The sequence below is a fragment of the Littorina saxatilis genome, linkage group LG17 (genome assembly GCF_037325665.1).
Source record: "Littorina saxatilis isolate snail1 linkage group LG17, US_GU_Lsax_2.0, whole genome shotgun sequence".
NCBI lineage: Eukaryota > Metazoa > Mollusca > Gastropoda > Littorinimorpha > Littorinidae > Littorina > Littorina saxatilis.
The window spans coordinates 49,168,084-49,191,057 of NC_090261.1; the positions used below are offsets into that span (position 1 = coordinate 49,168,084).

Genomic DNA, 22,974 nt, shown 5'->3' on the forward strand with positions numbered 1-22,974 from the left:
CAAAAGTGGCTGACTTTGCCCGAGGCACAGCGGGCCAAGGTCAAGGTCGCCTAGAATAGCCCAGGTGTAAAAGGCCATTCTCAGAAATGGTGGTCCAAAGTGAGAATGAAGAAGTGTTTTCCCCTTTCTGACTCTAGAGCTTTCATTTTGGAAGTAAAAACACTGACCCTTCATTGGTGCTGAAGTCTGACCACCTGTGACCAGACAACCACAAACGTTTGGAGCAACTTTTTTTCTTCAGCTGCGACAACAAGCCCACTCACAAAATGGACCTTGAGTACATGGATAGGAGTACTTTCCCCTGGACCTGTGAACCATATACTCCGGTACATGTGCACCTAATCTGGGAGCATCTAGAGGCTATGGTAGACTGCTACTGCCAAATAATTGGTGTGATAATAAAAGGAAATACCACTTATGGAAGTCGCAAGAGGAAATTCGGGGCGTATTGATCATTCTGTACTATTGTTTGGGTAATCTTGAACTTTAGCGTGTTAAATTCATAGCTCAGAATCCAGTGACATTCTTTACTTATTTTTGATACAAGTCCATGTAAGCAAGCCAAAGAACATTTGTCGTGAAATTAATTGACGGATTGAGCTCCAAACTTAAGCATAATTAATTAATTTGGTTGTTCAATCGACGAAAATGCACCGAAAATGGCGTACGTTGTCAACCATGGGACATCATTTACACGAAAGAGTTGTCTCCCTTGTTCGCTCATACGGATAATTCCTTCTTTGACCCATGTAAACGAAATGCATTCGTACAGTTCATCGGAGTTCATTCCGTAACTTCAAAAGGATCTAAAATGACTTGTTATGATTACAAGTGCAGGTTCTACAAATTTGGAGACTTAAATGCCTCTGAATTATGAGCTATGAATTTAACACGCTAAAGTTCAAGATTACCAGTGTTTTTTTAGTCATAGACCTATATTGATTGTCATTTGTTTTACCTCATGTCTGCCCTGCGTGTGATGGTGTGATCGTGACTGCTGTAGTGTGGGCGTGTGTGTGTTGGTGTGTATGTCAGTGAATGTGTGGGCGTGTGTGTGTGTGTGTCAGTGTGTGTGTGGGTGTGTGTGTGTGAGTGATTTTACCAACACTACGCTAAATTCCTTGTGCTTAAAATGTTTTTTTAATGTCACTTGGCTCAATAAATACTGTATTCTGTATTCTGTATTCTGTATATTAAAATATATCTAAATATAGGTCCCTGGTTTAAAGGCAGAGTAAGCCTCCCGTAAACCATCACAGATACGGTCAGGCTTTTACACACAGTACAAACACCCTTTCATTTAAACACTCACCAATTGAGAACATCCTAGGTGCCCTCCGTAAAGAGCGAACAATTTTCAAAGAATTTATTTTTGCGTGGTTTATCTTACCCCTGAGCCATCGTGAACCCGTGTGATCCAGTTTTCCCTTTTCACAATGCAGTCGTCATAGTTAGTCATTTGAATGCGACTCGACGTGAGCTTATCTACAATAGCACGTTTTTTTTATGCACGAAACAACGGCTGTGGTTCACAAGAACTCTAGCGATGGCTTTTGACTGTTGAGAGGAACGGCGATTTGCACTGATAAACCGGCCGTCGTCTGCTACGACCCTTGCGTGACCCTGCTTCCGGGCTTTTCTTTTTTTAAACTTTCACAACTTCCTTGATGAAAAACGAATTCTTTTATGATTAAAGAATGTTTGTGTAACAAGCTGTCAATTTATTATTTAGATTTTAAAAGTTAGGTCTAGCGCAAAAACGAGGCGCCGTTGTTGTTAACGGAACAAGTCTACGAAAATAAATTCTTGGAAAATGTCTCACGCTCGACAGAAAGCAGCCAGGATGTTCCCGTTCGGTGAGCGTTCAAATGGAAGTATGCTTGTACTGTATTTAGACGCTCGGGGAGCTCTGTGATGGTTTACGGGAGGCTTACTGTGCCTTTAGTTGTTTGTTTGTGTGTGTTCTTGGGGGAGCAAAAATTTGAAGAAATGTTGTCTTGTTGGGTGTGCCATAACTATTTATGAACAAGGGAGAGCACCGCCACTTCCCAATTCTGGAGTCCACTCCAAAGAAACTACCTTATGTACAGTGTTTGTCCACTCCCACCAGTGTGATCTCTTTGGAACCACGGGTCTGAAACTCTTAAAATGGGTAAGTGACAGCGAAAAGGTAGATATCAGGCAAGTTGATTAATGGTGCATAAGTTTTTCTTACGTGTCAGATACACTGAGTAAGTTTTCCCACAGAGTTTTGTGTCGTATCGACTCATGCATTGATTGCGTAGCTTGGGTCTAATATGCGTGAAAAAGGTCAAAGGTTTATTATCCGAGCTGGGCTCGGTGTTGTCACTTCAGACTTTTTTCTTTTACACGTACACATGATCTTTGGTATAATCTGAAAAGGCTTACCAAATCATACCTGTTCTAGCTAAACAAAACACTATGATAACAAAAACAATAACATTACGTGCAATGCAATTAAGTTGTTGTTTGAAGGTTTCGTTTAAAACACTAGCTGTGAGCAGGATGAGGGCCGTGAAATGAGAGAGTATTGCACTATCCCTGACATTGGGAAAATAGAACATGGCCTGGCTGTTATTTCTTCCAGTTTCAAAGCTCATTTAAAAAAAAAATAATTAAAAATTAAAATAGACACCCACAAAAATTAATTCTAGTGTTCACATGTCAAAGTCTAATTGTTTCAAAGCTCACATAAAGATGTTGTTATGTACTTTTGTTAATAACACGGCCACCACAGATTAATGTATGGGTAAACATGGACACGTGCCGTTATGCATGCCGTATATATATATATATATACTCGGAGGCAAAAGAAACGCAAATAAAGGATGCGTTAATTAAACCTTTATGGACTTGAAATAAAAATAAAATCATGATACTAGCATGTTCTGCACGTGTTGTTTTAGCGGTCGTATCTTGTCAGAACCGTGTTTGCCGTTATCTGGGTCACACGCGAGGTCTTGTTGACGGGGATCCCAAACCGTCATGGGGACCACTTTCAGCACATGCACAGTGTGAAAAAGCAGCTTTTCGTGTTCAGAGTGGTCAGGCAAGCTGTACAATACTCACAAAACTGTTACAACATTCATTTCTGCGACACAGGCGCGATGCCGAGACTATCACCAGATCAGCACCAACAGGCGATCGTGAGAATTGATGCCGGACAATCAGTTCAGCAAGTTGCTAGGGCATTTGGAGTAAATGTCACCACGGTTTATCGCCCGCAGCAACGTCTTCATGTCACTAACAGTACCTGCGACTTACCAGGACGTGGCAGACCCCGGGTAACAACAGCCCGACAAGATCGCCATCTTGTCCATCAACACCAGCTAGATGCATTCGAAACTGCCGCCAACAGAGCCCGTAACACATTCGGGGTGCATGGAGAACCCGTCAGTGCCAGAACTGTACGCCGACGCCTTGGTGGGCAGAACTTGGTAAATCGGCGTCCTGCTCGACGTCCTGTCTTGACAGCTCAGGATCGCCTGGATCGTCTGGCCTGGGCCCAGCAGCATGCCCACTGGCGCCATCGGGACTGGCGGAGGGTTCCTTTTTTCGGACGAGAAGCGCTTTTGCCTGGAACCTGGCGATGGGCGTGTCCGGATCTGGCGAAGACCTGGACAGCGGTTTGCTAACAATAACATCCTGCAGCATGATCGATGGGGAGGTGCCAGCGTCATGATATGGGGCGCCATTGGTGTCAATCCGCGAGTGAGGCTTGTCGTCTTTTAGAACGTCGGCCAAGGCCGTGGGAATGGTGTCAATGCAGACCGCTACATCAATCAAGTCCTGCGTCCCTATGTCACTATGTGGTTCCATTTTTCCAGAGGCACCGGAACTGCCTGTTCCAGCAAGACAATGCCCGTCCCCATACTGCACGTTCTACCCAGGACTTCCTGCGTCACAACAGCGTGAACCTTCTGCCTCATCCTGCTCGAACTCCGGATCTCAACCCAATCGAACACTTTTGGGACATCTTGCAAAGAAGGATTAATGCCCTTGCCCGGAGACCCCGCACAGCAGCAGAACTGCGTGCTGCCGTGACCCAGGTGTGGGCTCAGGTCCCTCAGCAGCAAATTAATCACCTCGTCCTCTCCATATACCGGAGGTGCGCCACAGTCATCAACGCCCAGGGAGGAGCGACACGCTATTGACTTTCAACAGTCTTCAAACAGTGTTCAGTGGAACATGACACGTCATGTTCTCATCCCAATACACTTTTCCGTATGGTTTTTGGCTCACGTAAGTGTAGCCTATGCGATCGTAACTTTGTCTGTCTGTGCGTGCGTGCGTATGTGCGTGTGTATGTCTGTGGTAGAAACTCTAACATTTGAAGACGTCACATTACATTGACGTCACATTATGACGTAAGAGGGTTAGACGTCACGCGAAGGAAGTACTGAAAGTCTCGGTCATTATTATTTTGAGCGGGCCGAGACTAGTTGGCAGTCGTGTCCCTGTAAGTAGGCTACATGCAGACAGACAGATCTAGATCTAGTGTCTCGCTTTCTTGCACAGTTTCACCTATGCTCTTTCTGTGTGTGTGTGTGTGTGTATGTGTGACGGAGTGATTGAGTTTGTGTTACTGTTTGTCGATTTCTTACGTGAGCCTTGATGGCTTCGCCTCTTGTTGTAATGGTCAATTCGTTCCTTTGTTATTGTTAACCCGAAATAATTAAATCGACATTCAAACTCATGTGTAACCCATCTTCACTGCAGCATTTGCGTTTCTTTTGCCTCTGAGTTTATATACCTTTGTAATAATTGTGCTGTCCTGATCTGAGCAAAACTCTAGAAAAATGTAACTGTAGAACTTAGGAATTACAATAGGGGGCCGAGTAGCTCAGTTGGTAGAGCAGTGGACTTGTGATCCTATGGTCCCGATCCAGATCGGGACGGACGCGGGTCAACTTTATGTGCAGGCTCAGAGACTGTATCCGTGTCCCATCCCCTTGTCACCTAATTTACACGTAAAAGTCCTGCAGTCATTCTGCCATAGGTGCAGGTGACTGATTACACCTAAACACGCACACCCCTGGGTAGCACGACTCTTGTTGCTGCTAGCAGTCCACTGGGAAGAAGCGACCTGAATTTCCGAGGGGGTTAATAAAATAAAGTAAAGAAAATGAAATTATATGGCTGTGAAAGAATACATTCATCGGGCTGGCAAAGTTTTGTATGCTTTTGCTGTCGCATTTTCAATAATCCTCATAGAGACTGAGTACTGCATAGTCAGCTATGTTCTTGTTATATATTTTTGTCTTTGTGTATCTTTTTTTTTTATACTTAAATGTTGAATGCGGATCCCTTAATTATCATATGTTTTATCCTTTCCTTGCTGAATTTTCAGCAGAGATCAATGGCTTCTTGCACCACTATAAGTGTTGACAATAACTGACACTTCTTGTTACATTTTATGTACTCTGCTAGTTGTCTTATGACAAAATAGTCTAAATGAAAAGTACCTGAGGCACTGTCACATTATTGAACGGATGACCAGAGATGTAGCTGCTTGCTTATTTTTGTGGAAAATTTGCCGAAATGGCCAGAGAAGTTTTGACAATTTTAACCTTTCCACCACAAGAAAGCATATTTTATTAACCCTTTCTACCCCACCTATGTTGACCAAGTTTTTTTTAGCCGAGACCAGCTGTGCTGCAGCAGGTCACTCAGAATTGTAGTAACTGTGTATCAACACGCTGTAATGCAGGCGTTAGATGGACGTTACAGGAAGTGACTGAAGCTAACAGTCTGAGCAGATATATGCTGGTCAGATAGAGCCATATGAGTGGGTACGGATATATTCGTACCTGGGAGACAATGAGTTAAGTGACAGAGTTTTCAGTGATTTGAAATAATTATGTTTTTGGTGTTTTCTTGACTGTCAACATGCAACAAAATCTCTGCATGATAGAGAGTGTATGTTCTGCTGCAGCTGGTCGACTGAAGCAGCTCCAGCCCATCATACTGCGATGCGCACACCCTCACAGCTTCTCAACCCAGCCAGAGGTCATTCAGGTCACGCCCAAGGTCAGCCTCTTTGACCAGAAAGTTCACATCAAGGTTCAAGGTCTGCCTAGCAAGACCAAGGTCACACTGCATGCAACAACTCAACAGGAATGGCGAAGGAAACCTGTGGAGTTCAAGTCATGCAGTCATTATGTCACTAGTGACGATGGAGATCTGGATCTCAACAGAGATGTGTCTGTAGGAGGGACATACACAGGTAAATGGAGTATACTGCAGGTTTAGTCTCTTTCTGAGGCACTAATCCTATTCTGTTCACGACTCTCATGCAATGATTCTGTTGGAGGTAAATAAATATGTGCTGAAAACTTCTTGACCTGAAGTCAATACATTTCCCTTTCTTTTCAGACTATGTTTTCTTCTTCTTCTTAGATTTCTGTTTAAAGAACACATGTAAGTTAATTTTAAAGACTCCCTCTCTTTGATTACTCATTTGTTTCAATTTGTCTTTGTCTTGAAATTGTTGCAGTTCTAAGGCTATAAATTATGCCTTTTCATGTGAAAACCTGGGTGAAACACTTCATTTAAGTAAACAGCTTTTTAGTTGACAGAAAAGTATATCAAATTAGCACTACAGTGGGACCCCCTTTGAAAACCTCCACATTCTGAAAAAAAACTGATCTTAAAAATGTAGGGAGTACATCTTGAAAGTGGAGGTAGATTTACAGATTTCTTCAACAGAAAATCTCGAATCTTCAGTCTTGAAAAGAGGGTACATGTAGCAGGGATCCACTGCATAGCATGGAAGGCACAACAAATGCAAAAATGATGCTTCATTACAGTGGAACCCCCCTTTGAAGACCACTCAATTTAAGACTCTTTTTCAAGACCTTAATACCGGCCCGGTTGGCCTAGTGGTAAGGCGTCCGCCCCATGATCGGGAGGTCGTGGGTTCGAACCCCGGCCGGGTCATACCTAAGACTTTAAAAAAATTGACAATCTAGTGGCTGCTCCGCCTGGCGTCTGGCATTATGGGGGTTAGTGCTAGGACTGGTTGGTCCGGTGTCAGAATAATGTGACTGGGTGAGACATGAAGCCTGTGCTGCGACTTCTGTCTTGTGTGTGGCGCACGTTATATGTCAAAGCAGCATCGCCCTGATATGGCCCTTCGTGGTCGGCTGGGCGTTAAACAAACAAATAAACAAATCAAGACCTTAATTGCTCTGAGATTTTCTGTTCATAACCTCTGTAAATGTACCTCCGTGTTAAGACTTCCTGCCTTGTAAAACCTGATTTTTTCTCAGATTTTTGGAGGTCTTAAACTAAGTTAAAGAGGGGGTTCCACTGTATTCACAGAACAACCATTGAGATTATTGAAAATCATGTTTGTAAGGCTATCTTTCTTTGCATTCCAGGTCTTGACCCCATGGGACCATTCTGGAGCTTGAAGCCAAGTCCAGCTGGCCCCCAAAACATTCGTATGGTGGTCAGGAATGGGGATGAGCCTGTGCTGTACAACCTCTCTGTTTACCTGGGTCACTTGTCACTTAGGGAACTGGTTGCCACGGATACACAGGTGAAGCCTGTTTACACCACCACGGTTACCAGGTTGAAAAAGTCTGCAGATGTCAGGCGAATACCTGTGAGAGAAGGAAATGTGCGAGGGATTCTTTTCTTACCTCCAGGTAGGTTGCAGCTTTATTGATGAAGTGGATATCTTTCATTCTTTCTTTTCATTTTGTGAAATCTGTGTGAGACGCAACAATTTTATATTGACTAATTGAACATGTAACACCATGGAACTTGCCACTTGCCAATTTGTATAACTATTCACAGACACACAGGCGCATTCTTATGCACACATGCACACATACACGCACACACACACACAAATTTAACACACACACAATGACTGGAAACAAGCAGAGGGAACATGCAAACTTTCCATTGATAAAACCTAGACATTTCAATAACAAACATTTATCTGATTTCCTCACAGGTGAGGGCCCCCATCCAGGTGTGATAGACATGTTTGGGTCCGCGGGAGGATTGATGGAACTCAGGGCTACCCTACTTGCATCGCATGGCTTTGCTGTTCTGGCACTGCCATTCTTCAAATATGAAGACCTCCCAGCTAAACTTGAGGATGTCACATTTGACTATTTTGAGGTGTTCATTCTTTTCTTTCTGGATAAATTGAGTTGCTTCAATTGATTGCAAAATTAAGCAACATGAACAACCATGTATTTTGAGCTTTTGTATGTGCATGTCTCAAAATAAGTTGCAATATAGTCAGGATATTTTCTATTGCTGGCAGGATAAAAGATTAATTAAAGGCACAGTAAGCCTCCCGTAAACCATCACAGATACTGTCAGGCTTTTACACACAGTACAAACACCCTTCCATTTGAACGCTCACCAAACGGGAACATCCTAGGTGCCCTGCGTAAAGAGCGAGCAATTTTCAAAGAATTTATTTTTGCGTGGTTTATCTTACCCCTGAGCCATCGTGAACCCGTGTGATCCAGTTTCCCTTTTTCACAATGTAGTCGTCAGTTAGTTATTTGAATGCGACTATTTACAATAGCACGTTTTTATGCACGAAACAAACGGCTGTGGTTCACAAGAACTCTAGCGATGGCTTTTGACTGTTGAGAGGAACGGCGATATGCACTGACAAACCGGCGTCGTCTGCTACGACCCTTGCGTGACCCTGCTTCCGGGCTTTTCTTTTTTCAAACTTTCACAACTTCGAATTGTACTGATCTTGTCTTGATGAAAAAAGAATTCTTTTATGATTAAAGAATGTTTGTGTAACAAGCTGTCAATTTATTATTTAGATTTTAAAAGTTAGGTCTAGCGCAAAAACGCACCACGGTCCAAAAACATTTTGATAATCATCGATTCACGGCTATCGCCAGTTTACATTGATACAATCTTCTGCGTTCGTGGGCTGAAACTCCCATGTACACTCGTGTTTTTACACGAGTGGAATTTTACGTGTATGACCGTTTTTACCCCGCCATTTAGGCAGCCACACGCCGCTTTCGGAGGAAGCATGCTGGGTATTTTCGTGTTTCCATAACCCACCGAACTCTGACATGGATTACAGGATCTTTTCCGTGCGCACTTGGTCTTGTGGTTGCGTGTACACACGAAGGGGGATAAGTCACTAGCAGGTCTGCACACAAGTTGACCTGGGAGATCGGAAAAATCCCCACTCTTAACCCACCAGGCGGCCGCGGCCGGGATTCGAACCCTCGACCTTCCGATTACGAGGCCGACGTCTTACCACCCCGCCACAGCACCCGTCACATCGATAGGATGAGACCCGAAGGGAAGTAATTCATGTTTGACCTGAGTTCAGGATGGGTCCAAAAAGTGTTCGAGACAATCTGCAAAATTAATTCTTTAAAAATTGCTCGCTCTTTACGTAGGGCACCTAGGATGTTCCCGTTTGGTGAGCGTTCAAATGGAAGGGTGTTTGTACTGTGTGTAAAAGCCTGACAGTATCTGTGATGGTTTAGGGGAGGCTTACTGTCCGGGCGTGAATTCCGGTATTCATAACAGCCGTCCAGCACCAAAACGAGGCGCCATTGCTGTTGAGGCTAAGTCCACGAAAATAAATTCTTTGAAAATTATTCTGCCAAAAAATTTTATTTATTATTTTTTTTTTTCCTCCCCAAATGCCAAAAAAAAGTCTAGGGTCGCGAGAAAAAATAGGGTCGGTCGGGATACCGTAAACAGACTATTTTTTTGTGTGCCTTAAGCATGCGTATGTCATGAAACGTCCAACTTTGAAATTTGGGTGGGGGTATTCAGGTGACAATAACTTTTTTGTTTATCAGCAAAACTCAATAAAACTTTGCTATGTTACGTAAAATGAATTCCCAAACAGACTAGTTAGCAGCATATCTAAAATAAACTGAACACAAAAAAATGTCTTCTTTGTGCTTGTCACGTGTTCCAAAAAATGGGCGTACAAATTTCAACAAAAATCATGTTGTCACCCCCATAACATTTTTTACCTTTAAAGATAGCACAATTCTCTTTGCAAATATGAAAAGCTTATTCATTTTCCTTTCATTTGATATTTAACTTTCTATATTTCATTTAGAATATGACCCCAGATAGCCACTCGGCAAGTAGGCACCAACAGCACTGTAAAATATGCCCTAAAACCCCCGAACTGGTAAGAGTTAAATCATAAAAGAATTCTTTTTTCATCAAGACAAGATCAGTACAATTCGAAGTTTTGAAAGTTTGGAAAAAGAAAAGCCCGGAAGCAGGGTCACGCAAGGTCGGGGTTTTCGTGGCAGACGGCGGTTTATAGGCAGTCAAATGCCATCGCTAGAGTTCTGATGAACCACATTCGTTTGTTTCGTGAAGCCTAGCATACAATCACGTTATGTCCCAAATAGATACTAATTCTGGGGACAAAAATATAAATTTAGCATGTTTCGTGAAAAGTCAGAGGTACATAATAACGTGCTATTGCAGATAAGCTCACAGCGAGCCGCATTCAAATTACAAACTGACGACTGCATTGTGAAAAAGGGAAACTGGATCACACAGGTTCACGATGGCTCAGGGGTAAGATAAACCACGCAAAAATAAATTCTTTGAAAATTGCTCGCTCTTTACGTAGGGCACCTAGGATGTTCCTGTTTGGTGAGCGTTCAAATTAAAGGGTGTTTGTACTGTGTGTAAAAGCCTGACAGTATCTGTGATGGTTTACGGGAGGCTTACTGTGCCTTTAAGCAATGATACTACAGCAAAGTCCTCCTCGAGACATTTGAATGTTAAGAGTTAAAGCAGTATCAGCAGATTTCATTATTTTTGATGTGATTCAATTTATTGCAGGAAGCTGTGTCATGGTTCAGTTCTCACAGCGCTGTGAAGGACGATGGGATAGGTGTCGTTGCCGTGTCAACAGGTGCTCAGTTTGCACTGCTGATGGCGTGGATGTGTCCTCAGGTACGAGAAGACTTTCAACCATTTGTATCTGCTACAAAATCGAATGTGTTTGTGTGCATGTACGCGCGTGTGTGTGTGTGTGTGTGTGTGTGTGTGTGTGTGTGTGTGTGTGTGTGTGAATCTTCTCTGACTTACTGGCAATGTTCAGATTATCAGATTAAAAATAAGTGCAACTGCTGTATATTTCAGGAACCATACAGACAACAAAGCAATCATTTTGTTTGGATGTGGTAGGGGTGATGGTTGGGGGAGGGTTATTTTTTTTTTTTTTTTTACTTTTTCAATGTTCTATGGTCTTTTCTCCCTGCCATTGTAGTTTGACATCCGGGGAAGCCATTTAATAGAGAAGCTGTCAGGGAGAAATGTATGTTGAAGTCTCATCCACACGTTTCTGATAGTTTCTCGAAAGGAACCTGATATTAAAGGTAAACATTGTAAATTTTCAGGTAAAGACAGTGGTATTCATAAACGGGCCACCTTTCTATTGGCTGTACGACCTCTGTCGAAAGGATGGAACACTTGTCAGGAAAGGAATTAAGTGAGTTGATCTTTTCCTTCATGGTTAACATTTGTATGCGATCTTTCAGACCAAAGCGGCCATACACATAAACAGTCCACCGTTTTACTGTCTGTACAATCTGCACTGGAAAGGACGCCTGTTCAGAAAGGGAATTATGTAAGTACAGCAGAATTATAAATTAAATTACATATTCTTACTCCGAATCACATATAGCATTGACACAGTCTGAGATGCTAAGTTCTGAAAACGCTTACCCGTCTAACATTTTTAAAGGGAAGCAACCCCATCACCAAAAGAGCTAAAAATAGCCCTGGTAATGAGCACATACTCTGGGAGTTACCTCCCTTTGGTGTGTACTACGTCACTACCTCTATCACCACGTGGCTACAATCATACGACTTTTTCAGCCTCTTGAGAGAAGGTCGTTTGATTTTGGCACTCCCATGGCCGACTCTTGTGTTGGTTGACACCTGCCGGCCACGTCTACTTTGCTTGCTGGCTTCTGTAGTTGGTGAGCTCGTTCCTTTTGTCGTTTTATTGACAGGAATTTTTGCGTTGTAGTTGCTGACTTTCTGTCCATTTTGGACTTGTGTTTTTCAGTAACTTTTGTGGTTTGACGGCATTTTTGTTGTGAGTCAGCCATGCTGACCAACTCGGATAAAAAACGGGGTAAAGCCGACGTTAAGGGCAAAGTTAAGCCTAAGTCGTCTTTTTCTTCCAAACCACCAGTGATAGTTGTTTCTGATGAAGCTCGCAACACGGTTTTGACTGTGCCTATTTCTGCTTTTAACGCACTTGCGTCTGGCTCTCAGTCGGACACTTCGTTTGTTTCTGCCTCTCCCTCTGTGTTGGCATCGGAGCAGGGTGCTCTGGTGTTTTCTCTTCTTAAATCTTTGGTTCCAGAGATTCGTAGCATGGTTAAAGAGGAGATGCAGCGTTCCACGCCATCCACCAGCGGCGTGCTTCCTCCGTCCGTGGGGGATGTGCGGTCCTTGGCTTCTTTGTCGGCACTTTCAGCTTCCGGTTCCAGGGAGCAGTTTCCTGTCTTTTCGGTTTCTGGCGCCGCGGGCGGCACTGCCGGTAAGTTGAACTGGTCCAACAGCCCTCGTGAGGCGACCGGACACTCCCTTTTGGGAGACAGTTCTCTGGGGCACTTTCACAACTTGCATTCTTCTGTTTTGTCTCCCCCGATGCTCTACGCGTGCTCGGGCGTTTCAGAACAAGGGCGGCAGCCGGTCTCGGCTGCTGCACTTCCAGTTCCCACCGGAAGCATAGGTCCCCCACCACTCGTTCACTCCGAGGTCGGTGCTGGGGTTGACCGAAGACTGGCCTCCGGGCTTTATGGCTTCCGGCCTCAGTCTACGCAGCCCTCGTTTCCGCATTGTGCGGCTTCGTCGGTTGCATTTCCGGCTTCGGACGGATGCGCTGTTCCTCTTCCTGGCACTTCCGGACGGATGCCGGTGAGTGAGCAACAGCGGCCTGCTTTCGGGCATGCAGTGCCTCGGCCGGGGCAGTCGTTGCTTCACTCTGTGGGTGGGGTGGCTTCGGATGGTCACACGACTTACCCTTTCTCTCATGTCAGTCAAGGGATGAGTCAAGATGATTTCCGGGTACACGGGTTTCCGGTTTCCGGTTATCCCGCACACCCTTCCGCCACCGGTGACTTCGGTCAGTGTCCTTCGCTCAACTACTCTGACGGTCAGTCTGTTGCTAGTGAGGAGACACGGTCGGGATTCCCGTCTAGGCTCAAGGCTGCACTTGAAGCCGCGGCGGAGGTGACATCCCGTTATTTTCCGGAAGGTGCATCAGCTTTGGCGGCTTCCGCTTCGGTTGCCCCTTCAGCTATGTCTGACTTTCGTCCCGCGAAGGAGGAGGATTCCTGCTTCCGGTTCAAAGAGTCTCCTTCTGTGGCCTACCATCTTGCGCATGTTTTGGCTAAGCCATCACAACCCGGAAGTGGTATTCCCTCTGCCCCAGTTCCTCTTCTGATTCCTTATGGGCCAGTTCCGGAACAGGCTCAGCCTTGGCTGGCTTCGGAGTCTCAAGCCTCTACCATTGTTCCTTCGAGGCATAGGAAGTTCAACTTGAACAGATCCGGTCGGAACTTGCTTTCGTCCTTCGCTCTTCCGCGCGCAACCTTACAGGTGTCGTAGGAATTGCTTCCTCTGTTGGTCAAACCATTGAAGCGTGATTCGGGTGTGACGGTAACAGAACACACCCTTCTCGCATCAGAGGAGATAGGACGTCAGCTCCTGGAACTAGCATCTGTTTCTGAGACGATCATCAGGACGCTTTCTCGGTCTCTGACCGAGAGTCTTGATCCGTTCTCACTCAGTGAGAATCAGGATGCTGATGATGTCTACTCTTCTTGCAGCCCTTGCTAAGGTGAATGAAGAGCAGATGCGACTATCCTCCCTGCATTATGCTCACGCAGTCATGTGCAGGAGGGATTTGTTCCTCTCGCACTCGCAGTTTACGGATCAGGTTACCAGAGACACGTTGAGAGTGTCTCCGGTCGCAGAGGGGTCTCTCTTTGGTCATATGGCGCTTGACGCTCGACACAAGGAGATCCAGTCAAATAGGGACCAACAGTTCTCTGACTTTACTCTGCAGGGGATCAGACAGACTAAGCCTACTCAGCAAAAGCAGGCTCAGTCTTCTGCTCATCCCAAACCTGCATCCAAACGGCCAGCTCAGCAGGTTTCTCGTGGTTCGAAGAAAAGAACTGCTTTGGGAAGGGGGCGGGGCGGCTCTAGCAGCAAGCCCCACCCCCAATGAAGTGCTCCCGATCTCACCCCCCTTCCGCCCTCCACCTTGGTGATGGCGGGAGGCCCCTCCCGGGCACTTTCGCATTGGATGGTCTCTGTAGACAGGCAATGGATTGTGGGAGTGGTGAGGTCGGGCTTCCGACTGCTCTGGCAGGAGGAAAAGGCATCTCTTTCCCGGCGTCCGCCGGTCTTCAAGCCCCCCCTTCTCACAGGAAGCAAGGTCCGTTCTTCAGGCGGAAATTGCCTCCCTGGTACAGAAGGGCGCGGTGGAGAGGGTCCTAGATCACAGCTCCCTGGGATTTTACGGGCGTCTTTTCGCCGTTCCCAAGGCTTCAGGAGCATGGCATCCTGTTTTGGATTTATCCCATCTCAACACTTTCTTGAGAGAGATAAAATTCAAAATGGAGACGCCAGCCTCGGTCAGAGACTCTCTCCGTCCAGGAGACTGGGCGACCTCGATCGATCTGACAGATGCATATTTCCACATTCTTATGCATCCGGCCGACCGGAAATGGCTTCTTTTCCGGTGGGGCGATCAGATCTACCAGTTCCGCGCACTCCCCTTCGGGCTGTCTCTCGCTCCGTGGATTTTTACCATGGTGGTGAGACAGTTCTGCGCACTGGTGAGGTCGCAGGGTATTCGACTGCAGGTGTATCTGGACGATTGGCTCATTCTGAACCAATCCCAAGCAGGCTGCTCTAGCATACCCAGTCGGCTCTTCGAGAAGCCAACTTGTTGGGTTTCTCAATCAACCGATCAAAGTCGGAGTTGATTCCGTCCCAGACATTCACCTATCTAGGGATGTCTTTCGACACGGTCTCTTGGACTGTCCAACCCTCCCAGAGGAGGGTGGACAAGCTCCAAGCTCTCAATTCGCTCCACTTTGCCTCTCCTGAGGGCTTCCCTCCGGACGCTCGCCTCCATCTTGGGGCTGATGGAGTCCATGGCTCTCTTGGTTCCTCTGGGCAGGGTCCACAAACGGCTTTTTCAGTTGGCACTGAAATCGTATGTGGACTCTCCTCGAGTGGACTGGAACGCCCTTGTCCCTCTTCAGGGATGGTTTCAGTCCACGACCCTTCGGTGGTTAGACACGGAATGGGTCTGCAGAGGAGTGCCGATTGCCTCCCCCAGACATGGACCTCTTCACGGATGCGTCCTTGCTGGGGTGGGGGGCACACACGGACCTACTTACAACGTCAGGTCTGTGGTCGGCGGAACAGAGCCTGTGGCACATTAACTTGCTGGAGCTAGAAGCTGTGGCTCTAGCTCTGGTCGAGTTTCTTCCCTCCCTTCATGCCAAGCATGTTTGTCTGTTTACAGACAACACGACAGTGGCAGCTTATCTTAACAAGCAAGGAGGTTCAACTCAACTCAACTCAACTCAAATTTTATTGGCTTCAATTTTCATAGAAGAATTTGTCTTGCGCTTGGGAGAAAGTAAGAGTATAACATATAAAAACAGCATTCATATCACATTTCATGTATCACACACAGTAATCACTAGTATAAGCCTACAATTATCACATTTGTACCTGTATCATACATGCAAATAAATAGTATCACATTTCCACGTATCACACACAATATATACATTACATAACATACAGCAAGCTTCCATCTCCCGCGCCCCCCCCCCCCCCCCCCCTCCCACACATACATATCCTCGCACGTGCGTCGACTCCATACAAATGACATCATCAGTCCATTAACTAAAATGCACAATGACTAGTAGTGGGTACATGATACTTAATACGTGCTCAACTAGACCTGCTAACTAAAATAATAACAGAAACAAAAACAAGGACTGGGCACAACATTTACACGTGTGTGACCTACTTACATCAAGTGCCTGTGATCTATAAATAACAATGATTGCGTTTAAAGTAAAACATGAATAATGCCGATGTTTTCTAACAATGAATACATAACAACTAAGATAAGAATGTATGTGCTTTCATAATATGATTATTTTATAAAACACAGTGGGGAAATTTGGAAAATAATTTTTATACGAAACTGCGCACATCGAGTCGAGCTCTGTAGCGTGTGTGTTCGGAGGCAGGAGACACACATGGCTGTGGATATTAATTGTTCGGTGGATTAAAAAGGATACCCCGACTTCGGCAGGGCAGAAGGAGGTACAAGACGGTGTGCTGTATTGCTGTGTGTGAGTGTGCTGTGCAGACCTTCTGTGTTATGTGCATGTTCTATTCTAGTCTGTCCGTAGGCTTCCTCTGAGGGCCTATTGTGTACAAGGGGAGGTCACTTCCGCCTTATAAACAAACACATGTGGAGACCCACAGAAATACCATAGCATCGTAATGAAAGAGGGCAAAAATACTAATAACAGCAAGGTAAGACAGGTCTAGGACATTATTTCTAGGACTGACTAAGCAATGGAACAACATCATGATCTTCATAAGCAAATGATAGTGAGAACAAAACAGAATTCTTACTCTTCTGACTGCTCCCAGTGATTGACATTCAAAACATCCATCCTGTTCTATTCTAAATAGTTGTAAAAAAACTTCATAAGAATAATATTAAACATACATACTTGATTTGTTTAAACATAATTCTAGTGTAAAAGTATACTTTATAAGTTGTGGAGATAATTTTAAAACATGAAGATAAAAAACACAACAATAACATGACAACATTAGAGTACAATGCATTCCTAGCTAGCTCTGAGGAAAACACCATTGTACATTTTTCAGTTTCACATGCATGCACTAAGTGGTATCATTGAGAACTGAGATGGCGGATGGAATAAACGACTTCCGCGGTTCGCGGTCCCCGTCTCTCAAACAGGGCCTGCGAGATCCTGAAGTGGTGTGCGCAACACCATATCACGATCTCAGCCAGGTACCTTCCAGGGAGCCTGAACACTCTGGTGGACGCGCCCAGCCGCTCAGACAGGGTGCTTCAGTCGGAGTGGACGATCACTCACGGGGCACTGCTTCGCCTTTGGGCCCAGGTCCAAAAGCCTCTGGTAGACCTTTTTGCCACAAGGTTCTCAAAGAGGCTTCCGGTCTTTGCCTCGCCGTTCCCGGATCCTCAGACATGGCAGACAAACGCTTTGGACTTTCCCTGGACGGGTCTGGAGGCGTACGCCTTCCCGCCGTTTCCGTTACTCGGCAGAGTAATCAGAAAGGCGGAGTTGGAGGGGCCGACCCTTCTGTTGGTTGCCCCCCTTTGGCCTTCGCAGGCCTGATTCCCGGACCTGCTCAGGCTCGCTCACGGTCCTCCCATTCCTCTCTCACTAGTGAGAGGGGAGCTGGTGCAGCCTCGAACAGGCATTCCACACGAAGAGCCCCAGTTGCTCAAGCTTCACGTGTGGAGGTTGTTTGGGGCTCACTGATGCGTGCTGGAGCATCAGAATTGACGATGGACTTAGTCTGTCGCTCACACAGAGTGTCTACTTCGTCTGTCTATGCTTTACACTGGAGGGCCTGGGCCGCCTGGTGTTCTGCTCGTGGATTGAACTTGGTTGCTCCTCGCAAGTTGCGAACCATCTTTCCTTCTTGTCCTCCCAGGGAGCTTCCGCTTCCTCTCTGAGGGTACGGAGATCAGCTATCTCAGCTACTCTTAAACAGATTGGACGTTCCATTAGCGTCAGCGGAGTCATTACGGCAGTCATTAAGGGCGCAGCCCTTAAGGAGGCTAGATCTCGCTCTCCCACTCCTAAGTGGGATCTCTTTCTCGTGTTGGAATTCTTGCGTTCAGCCGAATTCGAACCTTTGAGCGACGCTAGCCTTTCCAATCTGACACAGAAAACTCTTTTTCTGTTACTGTTTAGCAACAGCCCGTAGAGGTAGTGAAATTCACGCCCTCTCTGGAATTCCAGAGGATATCTCGTATGAGTCGGACGGCACGGTGTCTTCCCTCATCAGACAAGCTTATGGGTGGAGCCACTTGAACAAAGGGGGAGGGGGGGGGCGCAGCCTGCCTTTCCCCTGGACTCAGCCCGAGCCCATGAGACAAGGGCTTGGGCATCATCTTTAGCCGTCTTGCGCTCTAAGAGGCTAGATGAGGTGCTGTCCACAGCATTTTGGCGATCTGAAGATGTTTTTATATACTATTATCTTCGGGGCGTCTCGGCTCTCCGTCAAGATGGCTCCCGTGGACTTCCTGCATTGATTGCAGCTGGCCAGTTTCTGGCAAGGATTTGAGAGTGAGTTTGAAAGTTTTTCTTTCCCACCGCCTTGTTAAAGCTATCTGCAATATGTGATTCGGAGTAAGAATATGTAATTTAATAAATAAATTTTCATTTGATTAATATACTTACCCGAATCACATAGTGTGTGCCCTCCCACCTGCCCCGCGTATGGTTTTTTAGTTTCTTTAAAGTCGTATGATTCTAGCCACGTGGTGATAGAGGTAGTGACGTAGTACACACCAATGGGAGGTAACTCCCAAAGTATGTGCTCTTTACCATGCCTATTTTTAGCTCTTTTGGTGATGGGGTTGCTTCCCTTTAAAAATGTTAGAGGGGTAAGCGTTTTCAGACCTTAGCATCTCAGACTGTGTCAATGCTATATGTGATTCGGGTAAGTATATTAATGAAATGAAAATTTACTTATACAATTTTCGAGTTAGTTCAGGTAAATGAATGACGAAATTTAAACAATAATTGTCCGTAATGTCTTCCCTGTCAAAAACACAATCTGTGGAGGCAAGTGATCACACACCAATCCAATCCAGGTACATATTCTGACTTAGAGTGTGCCAGGACGCATGATCACATTTTCGTTTGCTTGGAGACAGTGGTGTCCACATGTTTTTGATAATAAACAAATTTCAAATTCATCTGTCAAATGATTGTCTAGGATACGAGAAGTACAGTAAGTGGGAAAAAATACGAGGACAAATATTCCTAGACTACTTTTCTTCACAAGCGCATCCCAAAGCCAATCCAGTATGTTGACACATGATTACAGTTTTTGTTAGTAAACATTGGAAGAAGCATTTGTTTTAAACGTTTTGATAAATGTAATTAACATAGTAACGGACGTGTGTGAAACATGTTTGAATCATGGATGTTCAAGTTAATGCTGTTTTGAATACGCATATTTTTCTGAAAATACACCAAGTTTGTTTGAGAATTCTCCAAGTGCAAAACAGGGGTTCCCAGGTCTGTGTCTTCTTTTTCATGCCTTGTTTTTCTCTGTCTTTCGTTTTCAGATTGGATCTAAATTTTGCAGTTCCTACAGAAGAAGGCCTTTCAATCAGAGACTGTTTTCCTCACACTACAGACAGTTTCATCCCAGTGAGTGAACCGATTGCAGATGCAGCTCTTCTTGCTGCTTAGAAATGAATGTGAAAATTCTGCTCAGTAATTTCATTCATGGAAGCAGAAATAGCATAACAAGTTACTGTGTCTCTTTTGACAAACTGTGCATACATTCAAAAAGCCATTTGGGTAGAGAAGAAATATGCGATTTGAAAAGACATTAAAAGCACCCCCGTTTTGCATGTTACATGACAATCCTTCTTACATTGGCCTATAGACCTATTCTCCTGGGTTTGTGAGCTGCCACTCTCCTACGTGCAGTCCTTATTTTGTACTAGTAGGCTTTCACATATATATATGACCGCCTTTTCCCCCCACCGTTTTGGGCAGTTATACTACTCCGTTTCCGAGGGGCGTAAAGGATTTACGTGTTGCTTGTACAACATTCAAAGAAATCTGTTTGTGGACGACTCTCAAACATTAGTTATGTGCAAGGAGTGATAATCGGTCCATGGTTGGAATCATCTCTGCTTAGATTATTCCTATGACAACATCAAACATGAAATAGTTGAAATATTTCCTTGGTCAGCAAGAATAGCTTACATTAGGAAATATTGAAAAGACTCAATCAGTTTGATCCTTAAAATGTACACAACATTGCCAGATGGTCAGCGACTCATTTTGTCCCCAGTTTTGTGATAATCATTTCTTGAAATTGCATGTAAAGATTCTTACTAGTCAACATTCGAACACATCCAGCTTTGCAAGATTCTTAATCTTACCCAATACACTTTCCAACAAGGAGGTTTGCTTGCCCCAGCTTGGTAAAGTGAGGTGCATTTCCATGTCTGCTCCACAGGTTTGGGAGAGCTCAGCCCACGTTCTTGTCCTTCAGTCTGATGACGATAACCAGGTAGATCCCAAGCTGGCAGACGTCCTGTACAATCTGTACCCTGACGACAAGCGCCACCTGCTGGAGGTCATGCACTACCCAGGGGCAGGTCACTTGTTGGAGCCCCCCTACAGTCCCCACTGTCGTTATTGTGTGAACCCCACTTTTGGTATGTTCAGGCGATTTTTTGGTTGAGATGCATTTTGTGTTGAGTGCAGAACTGAACGCAGGAAATGATGCACTGATTCGTATGTGTGTGTGTCAGAGTTAAAATGTGAATAATTGCTGCTGCAGTGTTCTGATCATGTTTTGGTTTTAACATTTGTGTTGGCAACGTCAATTTTTTTCTCAGCAATAGTGCAGATCAACTTCTATGTTACAGGAATGGACTTTTTATGGGGAGGCAATCCATCAGACCATGCTGTTGCACAGGAGGATTCATGGAACAGAATACTGAAATTTCTCAAAACACATTTGTCTTGATGTATTTATACCCCTCCAAGAAACTTTCTGATGACTGTGAGATTATCTGTTGATATGTGATGCAAGTTAGTCAAGAGCTTTCAAAGAAAATACAGTGGAACCCCCCATTTAAGACCACCTAAGTCTTACAAGGGAAGTTTTAAATTGGGAGTAAATTGGTTGGGGGTTCACTGTATAAGTAAACTTCAGTTGCGTAAACAGTTCTTGCCTTCGTACAGTATTAACTATTAAGCAGTGTATCTGTATCCAAAGGAAAAATCACATGCATGCAAAATTTAAAGCATGAAAATGAAAATCTTTTGAGATTTGAATATGATAAACGTGTCCTACTGTTTCAGTGTTTGAGGGAAACTTTTCCCAGACAGTAGAAGAAGTAATTGTGATATAAAGAGCACTGATTCCTTTCATATTATGGTAAAGAAATATGACGAAAATGATGTGTACATGTACAAAAAAAGTAGGTTTGAGTGTGGTTCGATGCCATTTAACATTTTTAAATATTATATAAAGAAAGTGGATTAAACAGAGAATTTGTTTTGTTTGGTACCTGTGCATGTATTCTAATTCTTCGACTTAATCAGCCATTTCTCTGTGTGTGTGTGTGTGTGTGTGTGTTTGTGTGAGAGGGACAGAAAGAAAGAAAGTACTACAAATGTACACCACACCACAAAGCAGCATGTCACTTGTTCATATTACTTTTTTGGTTTTTTCACTGCAGATCCAGAATAATTGACATATCAAAAAGAATGGAGAATGAATTAACAGATGCACAACTTCTTATATCATGTACATGCAGATGTACAATAAATGTATATGTAATGTATTACCAGTACACACTTGCTGCTGACATAGCAGTTAAAGTAAACATCTTCAAACAAACCTTACATTCTTGATTCTTAATCGCAAAAGGCAGTGCCTCGCATTTTCCACATTTACACACACTGATGACTGTTAAAGACTTTTAAACACACTCGCTTTCAAATACATGTACAACATTCACTCAACCAAACATAGCTCTCACACTCTCTCGATCTATCTCGCTCTCTCTCAGGAACTTTTCAAAGTCCGTATTTTCTTGACTTCTTTATACAGCACGTTTTGTTGCACTGAAACAGAAAGGAACAAGACATTTTTGACATAATGTAGCAACACATGGTCAAAGCATTCAAACCAACAACTAGCTAATCATTCTTCCGACATTTGACAGTTTCTGAAAATAACTGCTATGTCAGAAGTTTCTTGTGAGTGGTTACATCTTTGAGTTTTACCCAAGTCAAGCGACCATGAGAATTTAGTCAACACAGATCTCTGTCATTCGATCATTGACAGTTATATTGAAGGTTATAAAAGTAGGAAAGTATGCAGCTGAAACTACAAATGACTGGGTGAAATCCACTTTCATTACCTTGCAAAGGAGGTCAGCATTGACTGAGTTTGATCAAGACAGCTTGCTTTGTCTATGAGTGAAGTGTGTCAAAAACACTTTATTTGACATTCAATTTTTACAAAGGGTAACATCATTAACACATAGATTGGTTCACAAACATTGAAACAAGCAAAAGTCACTCAGACTTCACAGATTTTATTGTCTTCAACAAAGATGTGGAAACTAGCCTGACAGCATCAAATTTCCCTAACATTGCAGGTCGCAAACTGAGTTGCACCCCTTCATACAGCTTCTCACATTATGCTGACACCGTTATTTCTCAACATCATCTATTCCTACACCACACACTCGTACTCGCTCACACACATACATGGAGATCCCAGCAATGATCTTCTGTCATCATTTGATACCAAACAGTTTCTTGACAAGGAACAGTCTTGTTTGACATTAGTCAACCCTATCACAAACAGCTCTCTCAAACCTACAGGTGTCCCACCCGCAGCCACAGAACATTTGAGTTAAACAGCTTGGCGCTAAAGGCGGGCAGACAACTCTGCAGAGCAGCCGCTGTGAACAGGGGACTACTACAGCACCTTGTCACATGTGCATAACTTCTTGGCTCAGTTTATGATCTAGTCGTAGTAGGTACAGGAGTGCTACATTTTTTGGTAACACTAACAAAATATGATCCCCCCCCCCCCCTCTTTTTGTTTAAGTTCTATAGG

General features: G+C 44.4%; 2 protein-coding genes and 1 non-coding gene across 5 annotated transcripts in view; 2 read left to right on the forward strand and 1 right to left on the reverse strand.

Moving 5' to 3' along the window:
- The window catches only part of LOC138953683 (bile acid-CoA:amino acid N-acyltransferase-like), a 32,492-nt gene extending 32,159 nt beyond the window's left edge, over nt 1-333 (reverse strand). The window contains exon 1 of one of the 2 annotated variants that reach the window (XM_070325575.1): nt 264-333. In XM_070325575.1, the coding sequence (XP_070181676.1) occupies nt 264-318 (55 nt within the window). In that variant the 5' untranslated portion in view covers nt 319-333. Of the gene's footprint in view, nt 1-167 lie in introns of both variants that reach the window. The other variant, XM_070325576.1, reaches the window with a different exon arrangement.
- Nucleotides 334-2,023: 1,690 nt separating this feature from the next.
- On the forward strand, nt 2,024-21,392 carry LOC138953684 (acyl-coenzyme A amino acid N-acyltransferase 1-like). 2 transcript variants are annotated; one of them, XM_070325578.1, is made up of 9 exons: nt 2,024-2,152; nt 5,957-6,247; nt 7,404-7,673; nt 7,988-8,157; nt 10,852-10,965; nt 11,412-11,503; nt 19,439-19,523; nt 20,347-20,548; nt 20,762-21,392. In XM_070325578.1, the coding sequence occupies exons 1-9, from the start codon at nt 2,149-2,151 to the stop codon at nt 20,860-20,862; spliced, it is 1,329 nt and encodes a 442-aa protein (XP_070181679.1). In that variant the 5' UTR covers nt 2,024-2,148; the 3' UTR covers nt 20,863-21,392. The 2 variants fall into 2 exon arrangements, with proteins under 2 accessions (XP_070181679.1, XP_070181680.1); XM_070325579.1 differs by lacking the exon at nt 11,412-11,503 and adding an exon at nt 11,553-11,641.
- Nucleotides 6,888-6,960, forward strand: Trnam-cau (transfer RNA methionine (anticodon CAU)). Its single transcript has one exon. It is a non-coding gene; the product is annotated as a tRNA-Met (tRNA).
- Nucleotides 21,393-22,974: the final 1,582 nt, after the last annotated feature.

Excerpts from the sequence above, each read along its gene's own strand:
- LOC138953684 (XM_070325578.1), top strand. Across the intron at positions 8,158-10,851 it reads TCACATTTGACTATTTTGAG|GAAGCTGTGTCATGGTTCAG; the intron begins GTGTTCATTCTT and ends AATTTATTGCAG. Across the intron at positions 11,504-19,438 it reads CTTGTCAGGAAAGGAATTAA|ATTGGATCTAAATTTTGCAG; the intron begins GTGAGTTGATCT and ends TTTCGTTTTCAG.